This window comes from Sceloporus undulatus, chromosome 8 (genome assembly GCF_019175285.1).
Source record: "Sceloporus undulatus isolate JIND9_A2432 ecotype Alabama chromosome 8, SceUnd_v1.1, whole genome shotgun sequence".
NCBI classification, from domain to species: Eukaryota; Metazoa; Chordata; class Lepidosauria; order Squamata; family Phrynosomatidae; genus Sceloporus; species Sceloporus undulatus.
The window spans coordinates 19,754,214-19,767,721 of record NC_056529.1 but is presented as its reverse complement, the minus strand read 5'-3'; the positions used below and the strand labels follow the sequence as shown (position 1 = coordinate 19,767,721).

The following is a 13,508-nucleotide window of genomic DNA, read 5'->3' as shown; positions in this document are numbered from 1 at the left end:
CCTTGTTTTCAATCTGACAGCCTCATTCAACATCACAGCCTTGGGAAATTAAGACTTGGGTTGGACCTGAGTGAGATTAGCTGAAATATTAGATCCCATCTGAAACCAGTGGGACAGAATGACTGGAGTCCCATCAGTTTCAATGGGAACGAACCTCAGCTGATTTAATGAGGATCCAGTCCCTTGAATTTCTGGAACCATGTCAGTAAAGCTAAAATATACACACATATAAGTGTAGACAGTAATGAGATATATGGACCACCGATGGTGAAGAAAGCGCTAGTTTATGGGGCAGGGTGTCTTTGGGGTTTGGGAGGAATGTTAAAATGGGAAATTGAAGGCTTTCATGGCCAGCATCCATATTTTTTTGTGGGGTTTTTGGGCTCTGTGGCCATGTTCTAGCAGAGTTTATTCCTGATATTTATTCCCACCGTTCATTCAATAATCCCAGGTCATGTATTAATTTTTAAAAGTATATAGATAAGGATCCCTGAGAGACCAGCGCTTCACATCCCTCCAATTGCGGGAAAACCACTTACCGTATTCCTACTCTCTGCTTCCTTCTTCCATCTGCAAGGATGGGAGGTGTCTTCGGCTCTTTTCTCAGCAATCAATTTCAAAACTCTTTGAGTTTAAATGCAAGGCAAGCAACATTCCTACCTGTAAAATGTTTCCCAGTTGACAATAAAACCACAAGTTGCCACCCTATAAAACTCTCCCATACATACACTCATCATTTGGCATTACCAGAGGTTCTAAGATCATTAAACAGAGAGGCAGGGCAGCTCAGCCAAGTCCAGGCTGGGCCAAGATGTAGGCGAACCAAACCCTGTTTTCAGAGTGCACAGATCTTAAAAGCAGCAACCCCAGATTAAAAGAACAAAGCAAAACACCATTTGAATGGAAGATTCTGTTTTGTCTTCTAAATAAATATCAACTCCAAATCTCCCACATTAGGGAGATTTCTCCATCTTATGCAACTAGAGAAAGAGTGTAGAAAGGTTACTCTCAGGATCCTTCAGCCATACATCCAGGGACCATGCTCACTGGGAGATTGTGGGAGCTGTAGAAATAATGCAGCTTGACACCACTTTAAGTGTCATGGATCCATCCTCTGGAATCCTGGGATTTGTAGTTTGTTGTGGCACCAAAGCTCTCTCACAGAGAAGGCTAAACAGCTCACCAAACTACAAATCCCAAAATTACATAGCATTGTGCCATGGCAGTTAAAGTGGTGTCAAACTGCATTATTTCTGCACCATTGATTAGTCTGTAGTCTAAAAAGCAACGTTTTCAGGCTTTGGCTTGATGTCGCATTGAAGTCTGCTCTAGTAATGACTGGTTTTGATGCTCAGACTCACAGGTCACCTTAGAAATCCAAAACTAATTTCATCGATTTTATTTTCAAGATGACGGGGGGAAGGCAAGAAAGCACATGTAGTCAGTTAAATAAGTTTCGTTCAACAAGAAATCTCAAACTGTTACTGCTTAACATGTAGTATGTTATAAAGGTTACGCTCATACAGTCCGGAGGAGTAGAAAAAGACAAATAAATACATATAAAATAACAAGAAGATGCCACATATCTCCATCAAGAGGCAAACTTAAAAAAGTAAAAGCAGCACATGTAAGCAGTACCGAAAAAAATAAGACTCCTTTAAACTACAAGATCAATACATTACAAGTCTATTCTGAATGGACCAAACTGGGTCTGTACTAAGTGTCAACGATGCAGAGGAAACAGCACCAAGTTAGGAAGAAAAAGAAGACAAGACATCCAACGCTGAATAAAACAGATTCAACAATTCATTGTAATGACCTGGCACATTTCAGAGTGAAATACTACTCTTTCATGAGCTGAGATTATTAAAAACAATCAACACCAAACATATGGACCTTTTTTCTACAGCATGATAACATTCAAACCAGAGAGTAAGTTTTATCGTAACAGGGAAATAGCCGTGTTTGGCACCAGATTATTTTTTAAGAGCTTCAGTTTATGTAGACAAAGTGCTTCAGAATGTGTCAGCTGCTTATAAGCAATTCCTAAATCTATTTTATTCAGCACCGGATGTTTTGTCTTTTTTTATTTTTCTTTCAGTAATAAGCATAACTGTTTTATTTCATGAAACAAAAAAGGAGTATCTCTTATGAAAGACCCAAAGCTGCGAGGGGTGTGCAACTCTTAATACTTTCAATGCAGCATAGAAAAGAGGGGTGACTATTGAGTTTGTGGGTTTGGCGATTCTTTTCAAAGCACACTTTAGAGCAGTGATTCCCAAACGCTCGTCTTCCAGGTGTTTTGGACTTCAGCTCCCAGAAGCCTCAGCCATCTTGGCCAATTGCTTGGAATTCTGGGAGGTGAAGTCCAAAACACCTGGAATGCCAGAGTTTGGGCATCTCTGCATTAAGAGTTGCTACAATTCACATATGCAGGTATATTTACTCACAAGAGCTGCGGTCAGATGCAATGATCAAATGTCTTAAGCATTCCCTTCTTCTTAGGAGTATAGCAAACCATAGTGAGCAGTTATTGGAGCCAGGCAACCTACAGTTTGTGTGAATTGGATTATAAGTGGAAAGCTGAACAAAATCAAAAGTGGTTTTAGTTGCAAAACCAAGAATGGTAGCTTCCCATTCCTTCACAAGTGGAGGGAGGGTAAAGGCAAAGGGGAAGAGGCTGTATCCAAGGCTAAAAGCTGCTCATGCCCATAACAAGACCCACCTTAATGAAATACAAATCCCAAGTTTCCCAACCAACATGGATGGGAGCTGTAGTCCACCAATAACTCTTTCCGAGGTTTGCTCACAACAATGAGTGCAGACAGTAAAATGTCAAGAATTGAACACCGCAACTGAAACTTCTCTTTCTAGATGGATGCATGTTTACCCAAGCATGGAAGAAGTTATAAGATTTTTCAGCCCTAGAGTTAAAGAGAAAAACCTTTAAAACAGGAATAAAGGAAGAACGAGCCTAGAGCTCATTCACCTTCTCCGAACAAGCCATGATGTGTCAAAAGCATGGAATGGGCAAGTCATTCAAGATGAAACCCAATGGGCTCACGTAACATTTTGAGTCTGACAGGCAGAAAAACCACAGCATTCTCAGAATGACTGAGAAACTTGGCAGCATCCGAGGACAAAAAGTATTGCTTGTCAGGCTATTATTTTCTTCTCCATGTGCAGCATGTCCTAGCAACATATACAGTGGTGCACAACATCCAGCAGGTTGCACTTGAGAACGGCAGCTCTCAAAATGGCCACATCGTTTTCACTAAGAGCTTAGATAATCAGTCTTTTTAAAAAATAAAAACTAGCGCTTAACTCTGAAAGATATTCGATAAATTTCTTTTTTTAAAAAAATTACTCTCTAAAGGTTATAAAAGGTTAGTCAAAACTTTTTAATCTGAATAGTTTGGACAAGCAGATCTAGTTCCTGATTCGAAACGTTACAGCAATGTATTGTGAGAGGAGGCTGCGAGTGTGTGTGGAAGTCCACAAAGGAGCTTGGGAACTACAGTCGATAGTCCAAGGATTCCCATTAAAAAGATTTGACTGCATAGTGACACATCCTTTTGCAAGGGATGAATCTTACTCATTGGCTTTCCATCAGAAGGAACCATGGGTATTCTATTGACATTCAAAATCTTTTTGCACCCCCCCCCCCCCCGCTTTCCATTTCCTCTTCTTCAGCACTGCTGGAAATGCCAGTAAGTCAAGTCAGTGGGAGCCTCCCTAACATAAGTGGAGGACAGCTTTATTAATCTCTGGGTTTGTCCAGTCATTCCGGATGTCATCCAAGTGATTATCAAAATCCACTAGCGTTTCATACGACCGGCTGTCCAAAAGGGAGGCAGAGATCCTCTGGGCTTCTGACCAGTCTTCACAGTAATCACTAGGAATAGGGGGGGAAAGTACAGAATTAAATGGCCCTTATGAAGAAGCCACCAAGCTCCCAGTCCTGTGTGAGTAAGAGGCAAAGGAATTATGCACAACGCCAGAGCATTGGGGGGGGGGGGGGGGGGAGAGAATATTATTTTTGGACTACAAGTCCCAGAATTCCCAGAGAGACCTGAGCAGCTGCAACTCCCCAAGTAATTTTTACAAGCTCTGGCAGAGGCACAAATATACAGCAAATGTTTAAATACACTTTGGCCAACTTTCCTCCATGCAAGAATCCTGGGGAATTGTGGGACACATTTTTTGCTCCTTCACAACCCATTACAAAACTCTCAAACTGACCACATTTGGATGCAGTGCTGGAACTGTTGTTTAGATGTAGTTCCATCTGCCCCAGGCTTCCTCTATGCAGCTGTGAAGAGACTAGAAGCCTTTGCTTCTGTTTATGACTAAGCACAGCCAGACAAAAGTGTGGTTAGTCTTAACTACTGTTTACAGAAACAAAGCAATGTTCAATATTGGTGTCCGAAGCTGGCCTGTTTCAATACACCATGATTAAGATCAACCATATTTTAGGATTAGAATGTCATGTTCAATTACGGCTAATAGAAAAAATGGCAATGCAGGCTTCTGACCTCTTTGTGGTCATAGAAGAAGGGGAGGGGACACCATGCAAGACTCAGGGTCATTCATATAATGTTAAGCCACAATTTAGTGTGACATCTGGACAAGGTTAATGCTTGAATAGGAAAAGGAGAGGTAAGGCAGTTAAGCCAACTCACATACTGGAAAGGACAGGAAAAATGTAACATTTTGTCTGTTTGTTCCATGTTTCAGTCATCCTGTCTCTCCCTCCACCTACCAAGTTTAACTCTTTTCTATGTTAACTTTATGCTGCCATTCTTTGTTTATTGGGTTGGCTGTTACTGCATATTACTGGATCAGTTCAGAAGATATGTGAACACTAAGCAGGTCTTCCAAGCATACTCACAAGTGTGGGTCTTTGCATCTCCATTTGTTTTCGTGATGCTCATACACATGAACTGCTGGTACAATGCACTCCATTGTGAATTTAGTATTATCCACCTAATGCAGAACAGAAAGAGGGGACATGTTTTCTTTACCTTAAAACTGTGTGGGTGCTATAATGGCGGTGTGGATTTTAATGCAACTGGTCCTTCCATGACCATTATGGGGAGATTACATGCAAACATTATGTATATGCATTGTGATTATGAAACAGCTGCTCTAATATCAGCATGCATCTGTGTATATATGTGCCTTCAAGTCAACCTATGGTGAGCTCAAATTTAGGGTTTCTTAGGCAAGGAATACACAGAGGTGGTTTTGCCAGTTCCTTCCTCTGAAATAGAGCATACTCATACTGTTAATGTACTGAAAATAGCCACAACAAATCTGGAAATTCAGAAAATTGAACAAATATATTCTTCAGTGCAGACTCTCTTTAAAGCAATGTTTTTCAAAACTTTCAAACTTGTTTTTCTAAGCTCTACTTTTCAAAACTCTGCATCAACATGGTACAAATAATGCAGTCTGGCACCATTTTAAGTGCTTTAGCCCAGCCTATGCAATCTTGAGATCTGAAGTTTTACAAGGACTTTAGGCTTCTCTGCCTAAGACTGCTAATGGCTCACAAAACTACAAATCACAGTATTCTGTAGGATGAAGCCTTGGCAGTTAAACTGCATTATTTCTGCAGTGTAGATACACCCTTAGTATCTAGAGCAGCAGAAAACAAGCTTGCTCCATCTCCTCTAACAGAATCCCTTCAAGTATTTAAAGCTGGGCATCATGTTTATTGACAATAAAATAAATAATTAGATATAAAAGTAGCCAGTACTCAAAATACCTAGGACTCAAACCATATTCTAGCGGTTCCTGTTATTTACCTTCTTATTTTAATAAAAAATAAACTGGGAGGAATGTGAAATGTTTCTGAAAAACAGGTTTGAAAACAGTGTTTTCAGGTACAGTATGATATTTAGGCTAGCCAACTCAGGTCCTATGAAAAAGTAATGAAAGAAAAGAAAGGGAGCGGGGAGTCTTCTATACCATTATGAGCGCTGGGTCGTTGAACCCTTCTGCAATCCTGGAGGCGACCTTTTCAGCAACCTGGTTTGGACTACAAAAGAAGGACAAGTTACTTGTAAGATTCTGCTGTAATTCATATAAATCAAAATTAAATAACAACAAAGTGGGTTATGATCACACATGATCAAACAAACCAGACAATGGCATCAATGACAGTAAATGTATTAGCGCAGTATATGAAAGAAAAAAAATACACTGAGATATTATTAATATGTGCTGAAAAGGAGATCCGTTCCCCCATCATTTAAAATGAAATTTCCTTGAACTTAACTGCTCCAGACACAGCATTGCCTGCCTTGGCACTGTCCACGCTGCACCACCCACTTAACTAGAATAGCAGTTATACTGAAACTGCAACATGGAGACATCTGTGAGTATGGGTGCATGCAATATGGGCCCTGTTGCAACAGCCATAAATCAAAGCTTAAACCCAGACAGTTAGAACAACATACCTGGCATCCTTCACACGCTCATTAGCTTGATAGTACCCGGCTATTACGTAGCTGTTTTCTTTGCACCACGAATCAATCTGGAAGAGGACATCAGAAATATCCATAAGCATTCCAAAGACCAATACAACACTATCTTAAATTATATAGCTTCTCAGTGGATAAGAACTAGTGAACAACTGGATTCAGATGGCCACTTGATGCTCAATCTGGTGGTGATAAGGCTGGTGTGGGCTAACTTCTCTTTCTTTGATAACTGTTTCCAAGACATAATAATGAAAGCACTTAGGAAGGAGGAGTGGAATCAACAACTGACAACAATTTCAAATCTGCTAGTTTATCAGGTGAAAAATATCACTCTTGAACACTGTATACAGGACTATTAATGAGTACAAAATTTTTATTTTGTTAATCATAAAACGTTGCCATCCTCTAAGAGCTTTTCTCCCATTACAAATGTGGGAACTGAAGCTGAACAAGATCAGTTTGCAGCAAATGAGATATACATGCAAGACCCCCAAATAATTGGCCCTGTTCTCTGACCACTGGAGCATATAGACCAGGAAAAGCCACCCATCCATAATTCATTATATCTGCTATGAATACAAATGAAGAGATCAAATGCCACCTCTGCCGTAAACTCATGTTTTTGTTCAGGTCACTCGCTAAGCCTAAGTTTGCCATCTTGTTAAAAGGAGGTAATGATCTACTTTACAGGGTGGTGCCTATCAAGGCAAACAAAACCATACCACTTCCACATAAAAAGGTAAGCACTTTCTTCGGCAGCTATGTTTTCATTATGGATTTTTAGGAGTCCTACACCCTCATCCATGTAGACACATAGGAGCAGAGAAACCCAGGGAAGGGAGCTCAAGAAGAAAAGGGAAGAGGGGGACAACAGAAGAATAGCTAGAAGAGGGGAACCCATCTTTCTTGGTCATACCAGGCAGTAAAGGGGCAGATCCAGGATTTAAGGGGGTTGGCAGGGCTGGAAAATAAGAGACAGACAGATGGCAAAAGCCAGAATCTTTCATCCCCTTGTATCAACAGCTGCTTCAGCAAAATAGAGCAGAGGGTTAAGGGGCTAGTAGTGGCAGCTGGTCTTGCTAGTAAACTCTTCGGGAGGGGGAATGGGTTAGCAAACTAGCTATTAACCCCATTCCCAAGCATTTGATGTCCAACATGGCTGAGAATGGAATGCACTCCCTCGGAGGGTGATAGAGTCTCCTTCCTTGGAGGTCTTTAAACAGAGGCTGGATGGCCATCTGTCAGGGATGCTTTGATTTGGATTTCCTGCATGGCAGGGGGTTGGACTGGATGGCCCTAGTGGTCTCTTCCAACTCTATGATTCTATGATTCTATGAATCAGGGCCATGGGTTTTAAGGCAAAGCCAGCATCTCAAGATCTTCATCTGAAGATACAGTGCAAGCTGTGTGGTGTGTTTTTTTCTCCTCGTATGGGATCCTTTAATTAGGAGAGACATTTGCATAAAACTCATTTCATTTTATCCTAATGTAACATCTAATCTGCCACAAAGCTTTGTTAAACTACCCAGTGGGAATTAAAGGGACAAATTGATATTGGGTGTCAGGAGGCATGGCTTGAAACGACGCATTAATCTGAGTTCAGATTTTGGCTCCGTTTCACTGGTTTTGAATCTGCCATATTTGCTGCTCACAAGAAGAGTATCCGATTAAGGTAATCCAGTGACTTAGGGAGGTGGGGGAGAAAAAGCTAGCAATTGTACCCTTTTAGAAAATTCTCAACTAGTATCTTTTAAAAGAGGGAGGAATTAAAGTGGATTCCAGAACATTTTGGATGCTGAACTCCAGCTTCCTGCAAAACACATCAATCTCATGGTTAGTATAATTACAGCCCCGAATTAAACTGTCTAAAAGCAGAACAAAGCTCTTCTGGAGGAATGGCATGGATTTATGTGTTTCATTAAATTGTCATTCTGTTGCATTGTTATACTTAAAAAGCCAACTGCTGCTGCAATCATAACCCCCATTTCATGGGTTTATAGATGCCATTTTAATTGTCAGGAACTTTAAATCTTGTAACTAAAAACTAAATGCCTGGATAAGACACTCTTGTTCACAATAAACATTAAAAAGCTTGTTTGAATTTTTCCTTCAGCTGTTCTATAGCAATCTCAGCTCTCCCATTCAGCTAGCAGAGTACAAGGGACTAATTCAGCTCCCCGCCTGGAAAGCTCTGGTTTGTTAACAACTGTTGCTAACAACAATTTGTCTTTTAAGTGCTGCAGAATTCACTATGAAACTGCCACAGCCATCACTGGATGGAGGAAAAACTAACAAGGAAACAAATGAATTACGGTACCATTACAGGTGTTGTCCTTCTTTAAAATGAAAGGAAAATAACTGTATAAACAGCTCTCATATACGCAGGTCTTAAACAGGTGTGGTTTTCATAGGCAAGGGTCATCCAGTCCAACCCCATTCTGCCATGCAGGAAATCTCAATCAATGCATCCCCGACCAATGGCCATCCAGCCTCTGTTTAAAGACCTCTAAGCCCCGTTCCGGTGACTTATTGCACATAGCCAGCCTCCAGGACTATCACACTTCAGGAAGAGGTTTTCAACTGTTCCTTGCAAAATTAGTTCTCCAGTTAGAACTGCATTTGTGCATAGACCCAATTGGCCATTTGTGCCCTTAACATTCCCTGCACAGATGGCATTTGCCAGGCTCTGTGTTTGCTGGCCTGAAACAATTTTGGATCCTCTCAGGAGACCCACTATTAACAAGTTTGGCTCAGTATTTGGTGAGAATACAGTCATCCCTCCTTTCTTGCAGCCTTGTGATTTGCGTTCTGGTTTATACATGGAGGGGCGATTTTTGTTAACCCCAATGGGGCACGCTGCTGCTGCACATGCCCCCATGCACTTATGGGGGCATGCCCCATTCAAGCCTATGGGGCTTGAATACATGGGAGTCTCCGTTTTCGTGGGGGTGGTCCGGAATGGATCCCCTGTAAAAATAGAGGGTCTCCAGAAGAATATCGGTTTAAATGATGAAGGTGAGGCTGCATACTCCCTCCATTGCACAGAAGTTACACTGAATGTTTTCAAACTGGTATTTCAATAACCATCATGGTGCAGTGGTTTGAGTGTTGGACAATGACTCTGGAGACCAGGGTTCAATTCAAAGCTTGGCCATGAAATCCACGAGGTGATCTTGGGCAAGTTACATGCTCTCAGCCTGAAGGAAAGCAAAGGCAGACCTCCTCTGAACAAATCTTGCCAAGAAAACCCTGTGACAGGGTTGCCATAAGTCAGAAACAACTTGGAGGCAAACAACAACAGCAACAACAACAACATTGCAGTTTGCTTCACTATTGTGACTGTTGTAAAACAAACAAACAAACCAATACATCAGGATGGTGTGATATGTCCTTAGTGGAAAAGACAAGAAGGCTTGTTAAAGTAGTCAGTCGGAAAAGAGGTAGACTACATTAGAGATGGATTAATTAAATCAAGGAAGCCACAGCTCTGAGCCTGTAAGACTTGAGGAGGACAGTTGATCAACGGCGCTCTTGGGGCTCTCTCATTCATTGGGTTGTCATAAGTTGAAGTTGACCCGATGGTGAACAACAACATCTGATTTTAATGTTGGCTGGTGCAAATTGAGAGCCAGTGTGGTGTAGTGGTTTGAGCACTGGATTATGACTTTGGAGACCAGAGTTCAAACCATCTTGGCCATGGAAACCCTTTGGGTAACCTCTCTCAGCCTCAGAGAAAGGGAAAGGCAAACCGTCTTTTAAGAAATCTTGTCAAGAAAACTCAGTGATAGATTCACCTGAAGTTGAAAAGAAGATGAAGGCACAATCCATAAGTGGGACTACTGAACAAAGCGCCAAACACACACATTTCATCTCCTGGTATTTCTTACCACCAATCTGCAAAGAGGATGTCAATACGCAAATATGGGGGAGTATCTTGGCCTTGTAAGACATACTGCATTAGCACTGATTAAATATTTTGAAACTGTCATATACTCTGATTTGCAAACCATGTTGATTTACTAATTGATTCAGCTCTGGCCATTTCCAATTCAGCTTAAAAGGATGAATCCAATTCTTTCATAATTAGTTTGCATAAGGGCTTGTCTCATCATGGCACTTCAATAATTTATTCCAGTTTCTTCAAATGCAGATTAAAGGCAGAATCTGATATAGCACAGATTTCCACTCAGAAACAAATATCATGAATTGCTGCAATACCTGCAATGCGTTCTTAAGCAAGAAGGATTGCCTACTTGGCCTCAGGCTCAGTTTTGCTACAGCAAAGTGATGTTTCAAATGAAATGAAAACTATATATTGTTTAGTGTAAATAAAGGAACTCCCAGGCTTTAAAAATTCAAGAAGGATGGAGCCAGACTAAGGTCCAAAACACACTGCAGAAATAATCCAGTTTGAAACCACTTTAACTGCCCTGGCACAGGAATCCTGGAATTGTAGTTTATTGTGGCACCAGGGCTCTCTGACAGAGGGGCTAAATGTCTCACAAAACTACAAATGCCAGGATGATCTAGCATCAAGCCAGGGCAGTTATAGCAGTATCAAACTGGATTATTTCCTCACTGTGTTTTGGACCAATGTTAGCAGGTCTTAACTTCCATCACTTTCGGTGGGAACTAACTCAACACAAACTTGTCCCATTGATTTCCAACTGACTTCAAATAACAATCTAGACCTGGTCCAACGTCTTCCTGGTTCACCATAATATCTGGCAATGAATTACATCCCATGTGTTTTTCTCTAACAGAACAGAGAAACTAACAGCAGCCAGAGGGTGAACACAGTTGTTGTTGTGTGCCTTCAAATTGTTTCCAACTTATGATGACCCTAAGGCAAACCTATCATGGGGTTTTCTTGGCAAGGTTTGTTTAGAGGAGGTTGCCATTGCCTTCCCCTGAGGCTGAGAGAGTGTCACCCAGTGGGTTTCATGGCTGAGCTGGGACTCCAACCCTGGTCTCCAGAGTCATAGTCCAACACTCAAAACCACTACCCCACACTGTCTCACATACTGGTCAATAGCAGAACAAGTCTCATAGTGTGATGGGGCAGCTAACAAGGCCAATGCGATTTTAGGCTGCATCAATAGAAGTATAGTGTCTAGATCAAGGGAAGTCATAGTGCCACTCTCTTCTGCTCTGGTCAGGCCCCACCTGGAATATTGTGTCCAGTTCTGGGCACCACAATTCAAAAAGGATGTGGAGAAACTGGAGCCATGTGTCCAAAGGAGAGCAACTAAAATGGCGAAGGGTCTGGAAACCATGCCTTATGAGGAGAGACTTAGGGAGCTGGGTACGTTTAGCCTGGGGAAGAGAAGGTTAAGAGGTGATATGATAGCCCTGTTTAAATATTTGAAGGGATGTCATATTCAGGAGGGAGCAAGCTTGTTTTCTGCTGCTCCAGGGACTAGGACCCAGAGCAATGGATACAAGCTATAGAAAAAGAGATTCTACTTCAACATTAGGAGAAACTTCCTGAGAGTAAGGGCTGTTTAGTATAAGACGCCGCCTTGGAAAATGGTGGAGTCTCCTTCTTTGTATGGTCATCTGTCAGGAGTATTTGGATGGTACATTTCCTTAATGGCAGAACTGGGTTGGACTGGGTGGCCTTTGGAGGTCCTTTCCAACTCTATGAGTCTAAAACATACACCATAAACTATCCATCCCAGGATTCCACAGGATGGAGCCATGGCCGTTAAAGTGGTGCCAAACTGCATTGATTCTGCCGTGCGCAGCAGCCCAGGAGCTTTCTCCAATTGTCACTCGGTGGCCACCTTAACTGCAGAATTAATGCAGTTGGGAACCGCTTTAGCTGCCATGACTCCATGCTACGTGATCCCGGGATTTGTAGTTTCATGTGGTTGTTCGCCTTCTCTGCCGGAGAATGCTAGTGCCACAAAATGCAAACCCCAGGGTTCCAGAGGAATGCCTGCCCATAGGGAAACATGGGAGAATGCTTGCCTATAGAGATAAATGGGAGGATACTTGCCCATTGGGAAACCTAGGACAATACTTGTCCATAGAGAATCATTCGGGAATCCTTGCCCATAGGGAATCATTGGTGAATACCTGCCCATAGGGAAACATGGGTAATCCTTGCCCATAGGGAAACATTGGGGGACACTTGCCCATAGGGAATCATTGGGGAATCCTTGTCCTTAGGGAAACATTGGGGGACACTTGTTCATAGGGAAACATGGGAGAATACTTGCCCATAGGGAAACATTAGGGAATGCTTGCCCATAGGGAATCATTGGGGAATCCTTGCCCATAGGGGATCATTGGGAATGCATGCCCATAGGGAAACATGGGAGAATACTTGCTCATAGGGAATCACTGGGGAATGCTTGCCCATAGAGCAACATCTCCTATCCATGGAGAAGAGAATTCATGCCCATAGGGAATCATTGGGAATACATGCCCATATGTTGGGGCATGTTTCCCTATGGGCAAGTAGTCCCCCATGATTCCCTACAGGCAAGTGTTCTCCCAGGACTCTCTCTGGGCAAGACTGGGGACGACTTGCCCATAGAGGTCCACTGGGGCGCCCTTGCCCAGAGAGCGGCGCCGGGGCACCCTCGCGGACTCACCAGGGTGAGGGCCACCTCCAGCATCGGGGTGAGGGCGAGGCTTCCGTGGAAGAGAGGGACGCAGTCGACGAAGAGCGTCTGGGCGGCGGAGGGGGGCGGAGGCGGCGTGGGGCCGTCCCTGTCCCTGGCTCCCCGGGGCTGCTGGGGCTGTTGGGGCGCCTGCTTCTCGGCCACCAGGAGCCCGTTGACGGCGCAGTGCGGGTACTTGGCGCCGTGGAGGACCATCTTGCAGTAGGCCTGAGTGCTCAGCTTCATGGCTGCTGCTGCAGCGTCTGCAGCTACAAAAACAGTCGCTTCCGGTTTTGGGCCGTAAAGGAGCACGGAGTGTCGCAAAAACCGGAAGTCTCTATGGTTCCTAGAAACGTCCTAGACAAGTTTCGCTGTGCGCTCCTATTTCCCGTCGTGCTTCGCGGCGGGA

At 42.9% G+C, this 13,508-nt stretch overlaps 1 protein-coding gene across 1 annotated transcript; it reads right to left on the bottom strand.

The window, feature by feature from the left end:
• Positions 1 to 1,383: 1,383 nt before the first annotated feature.
• EMC8 (ER membrane protein complex subunit 8) lies at positions 1,384 to 13,387 on the bottom strand. Its single transcript, XM_042438256.1, has 5 exons — positions 13,091 to 13,387; positions 6,465 to 6,541; positions 5,974 to 6,043; positions 4,892 to 4,986; positions 1,384 to 3,895 (listed from the first exon to the last, which is right to left on the bottom strand). The coding sequence occupies exons 1-5, from the start codon at positions 13,343 to 13,345 to the stop codon at positions 3,736 to 3,738; spliced, it is 657 nt and encodes a 218-aa protein (XP_042294190.1). The 5' UTR covers positions 13,346 to 13,387; the 3' UTR covers positions 1,384 to 3,735.
• Positions 13,388 to 13,508: the final 121 nt, after the last annotated feature.

Excerpts from the sequence above, each read along its gene's own strand:
- EMC8 (XM_042438256.1), bottom strand. The coding sequence starts at position 13,345 with ATGAAGCTGAGCACTCAGGCCTACTGCAAGATGGTCCTCCACGGCGCC. Across the intron at positions 6,542-13,090 it reads TGGAGGTGGCCCTCACCCTG|ATTGATTCGTGGTGCAAAGA; the intron begins GTGAGTCCGCGA and ends GTCCTCTTCCAG. Across the intron at positions 3,896-4,891 it reads AGATGCAAAGACCCACACTT|TGATTACTGTGAAGACTGGT; the intron begins GTGAGTATGCTT and ends CCCTATTCCTAG.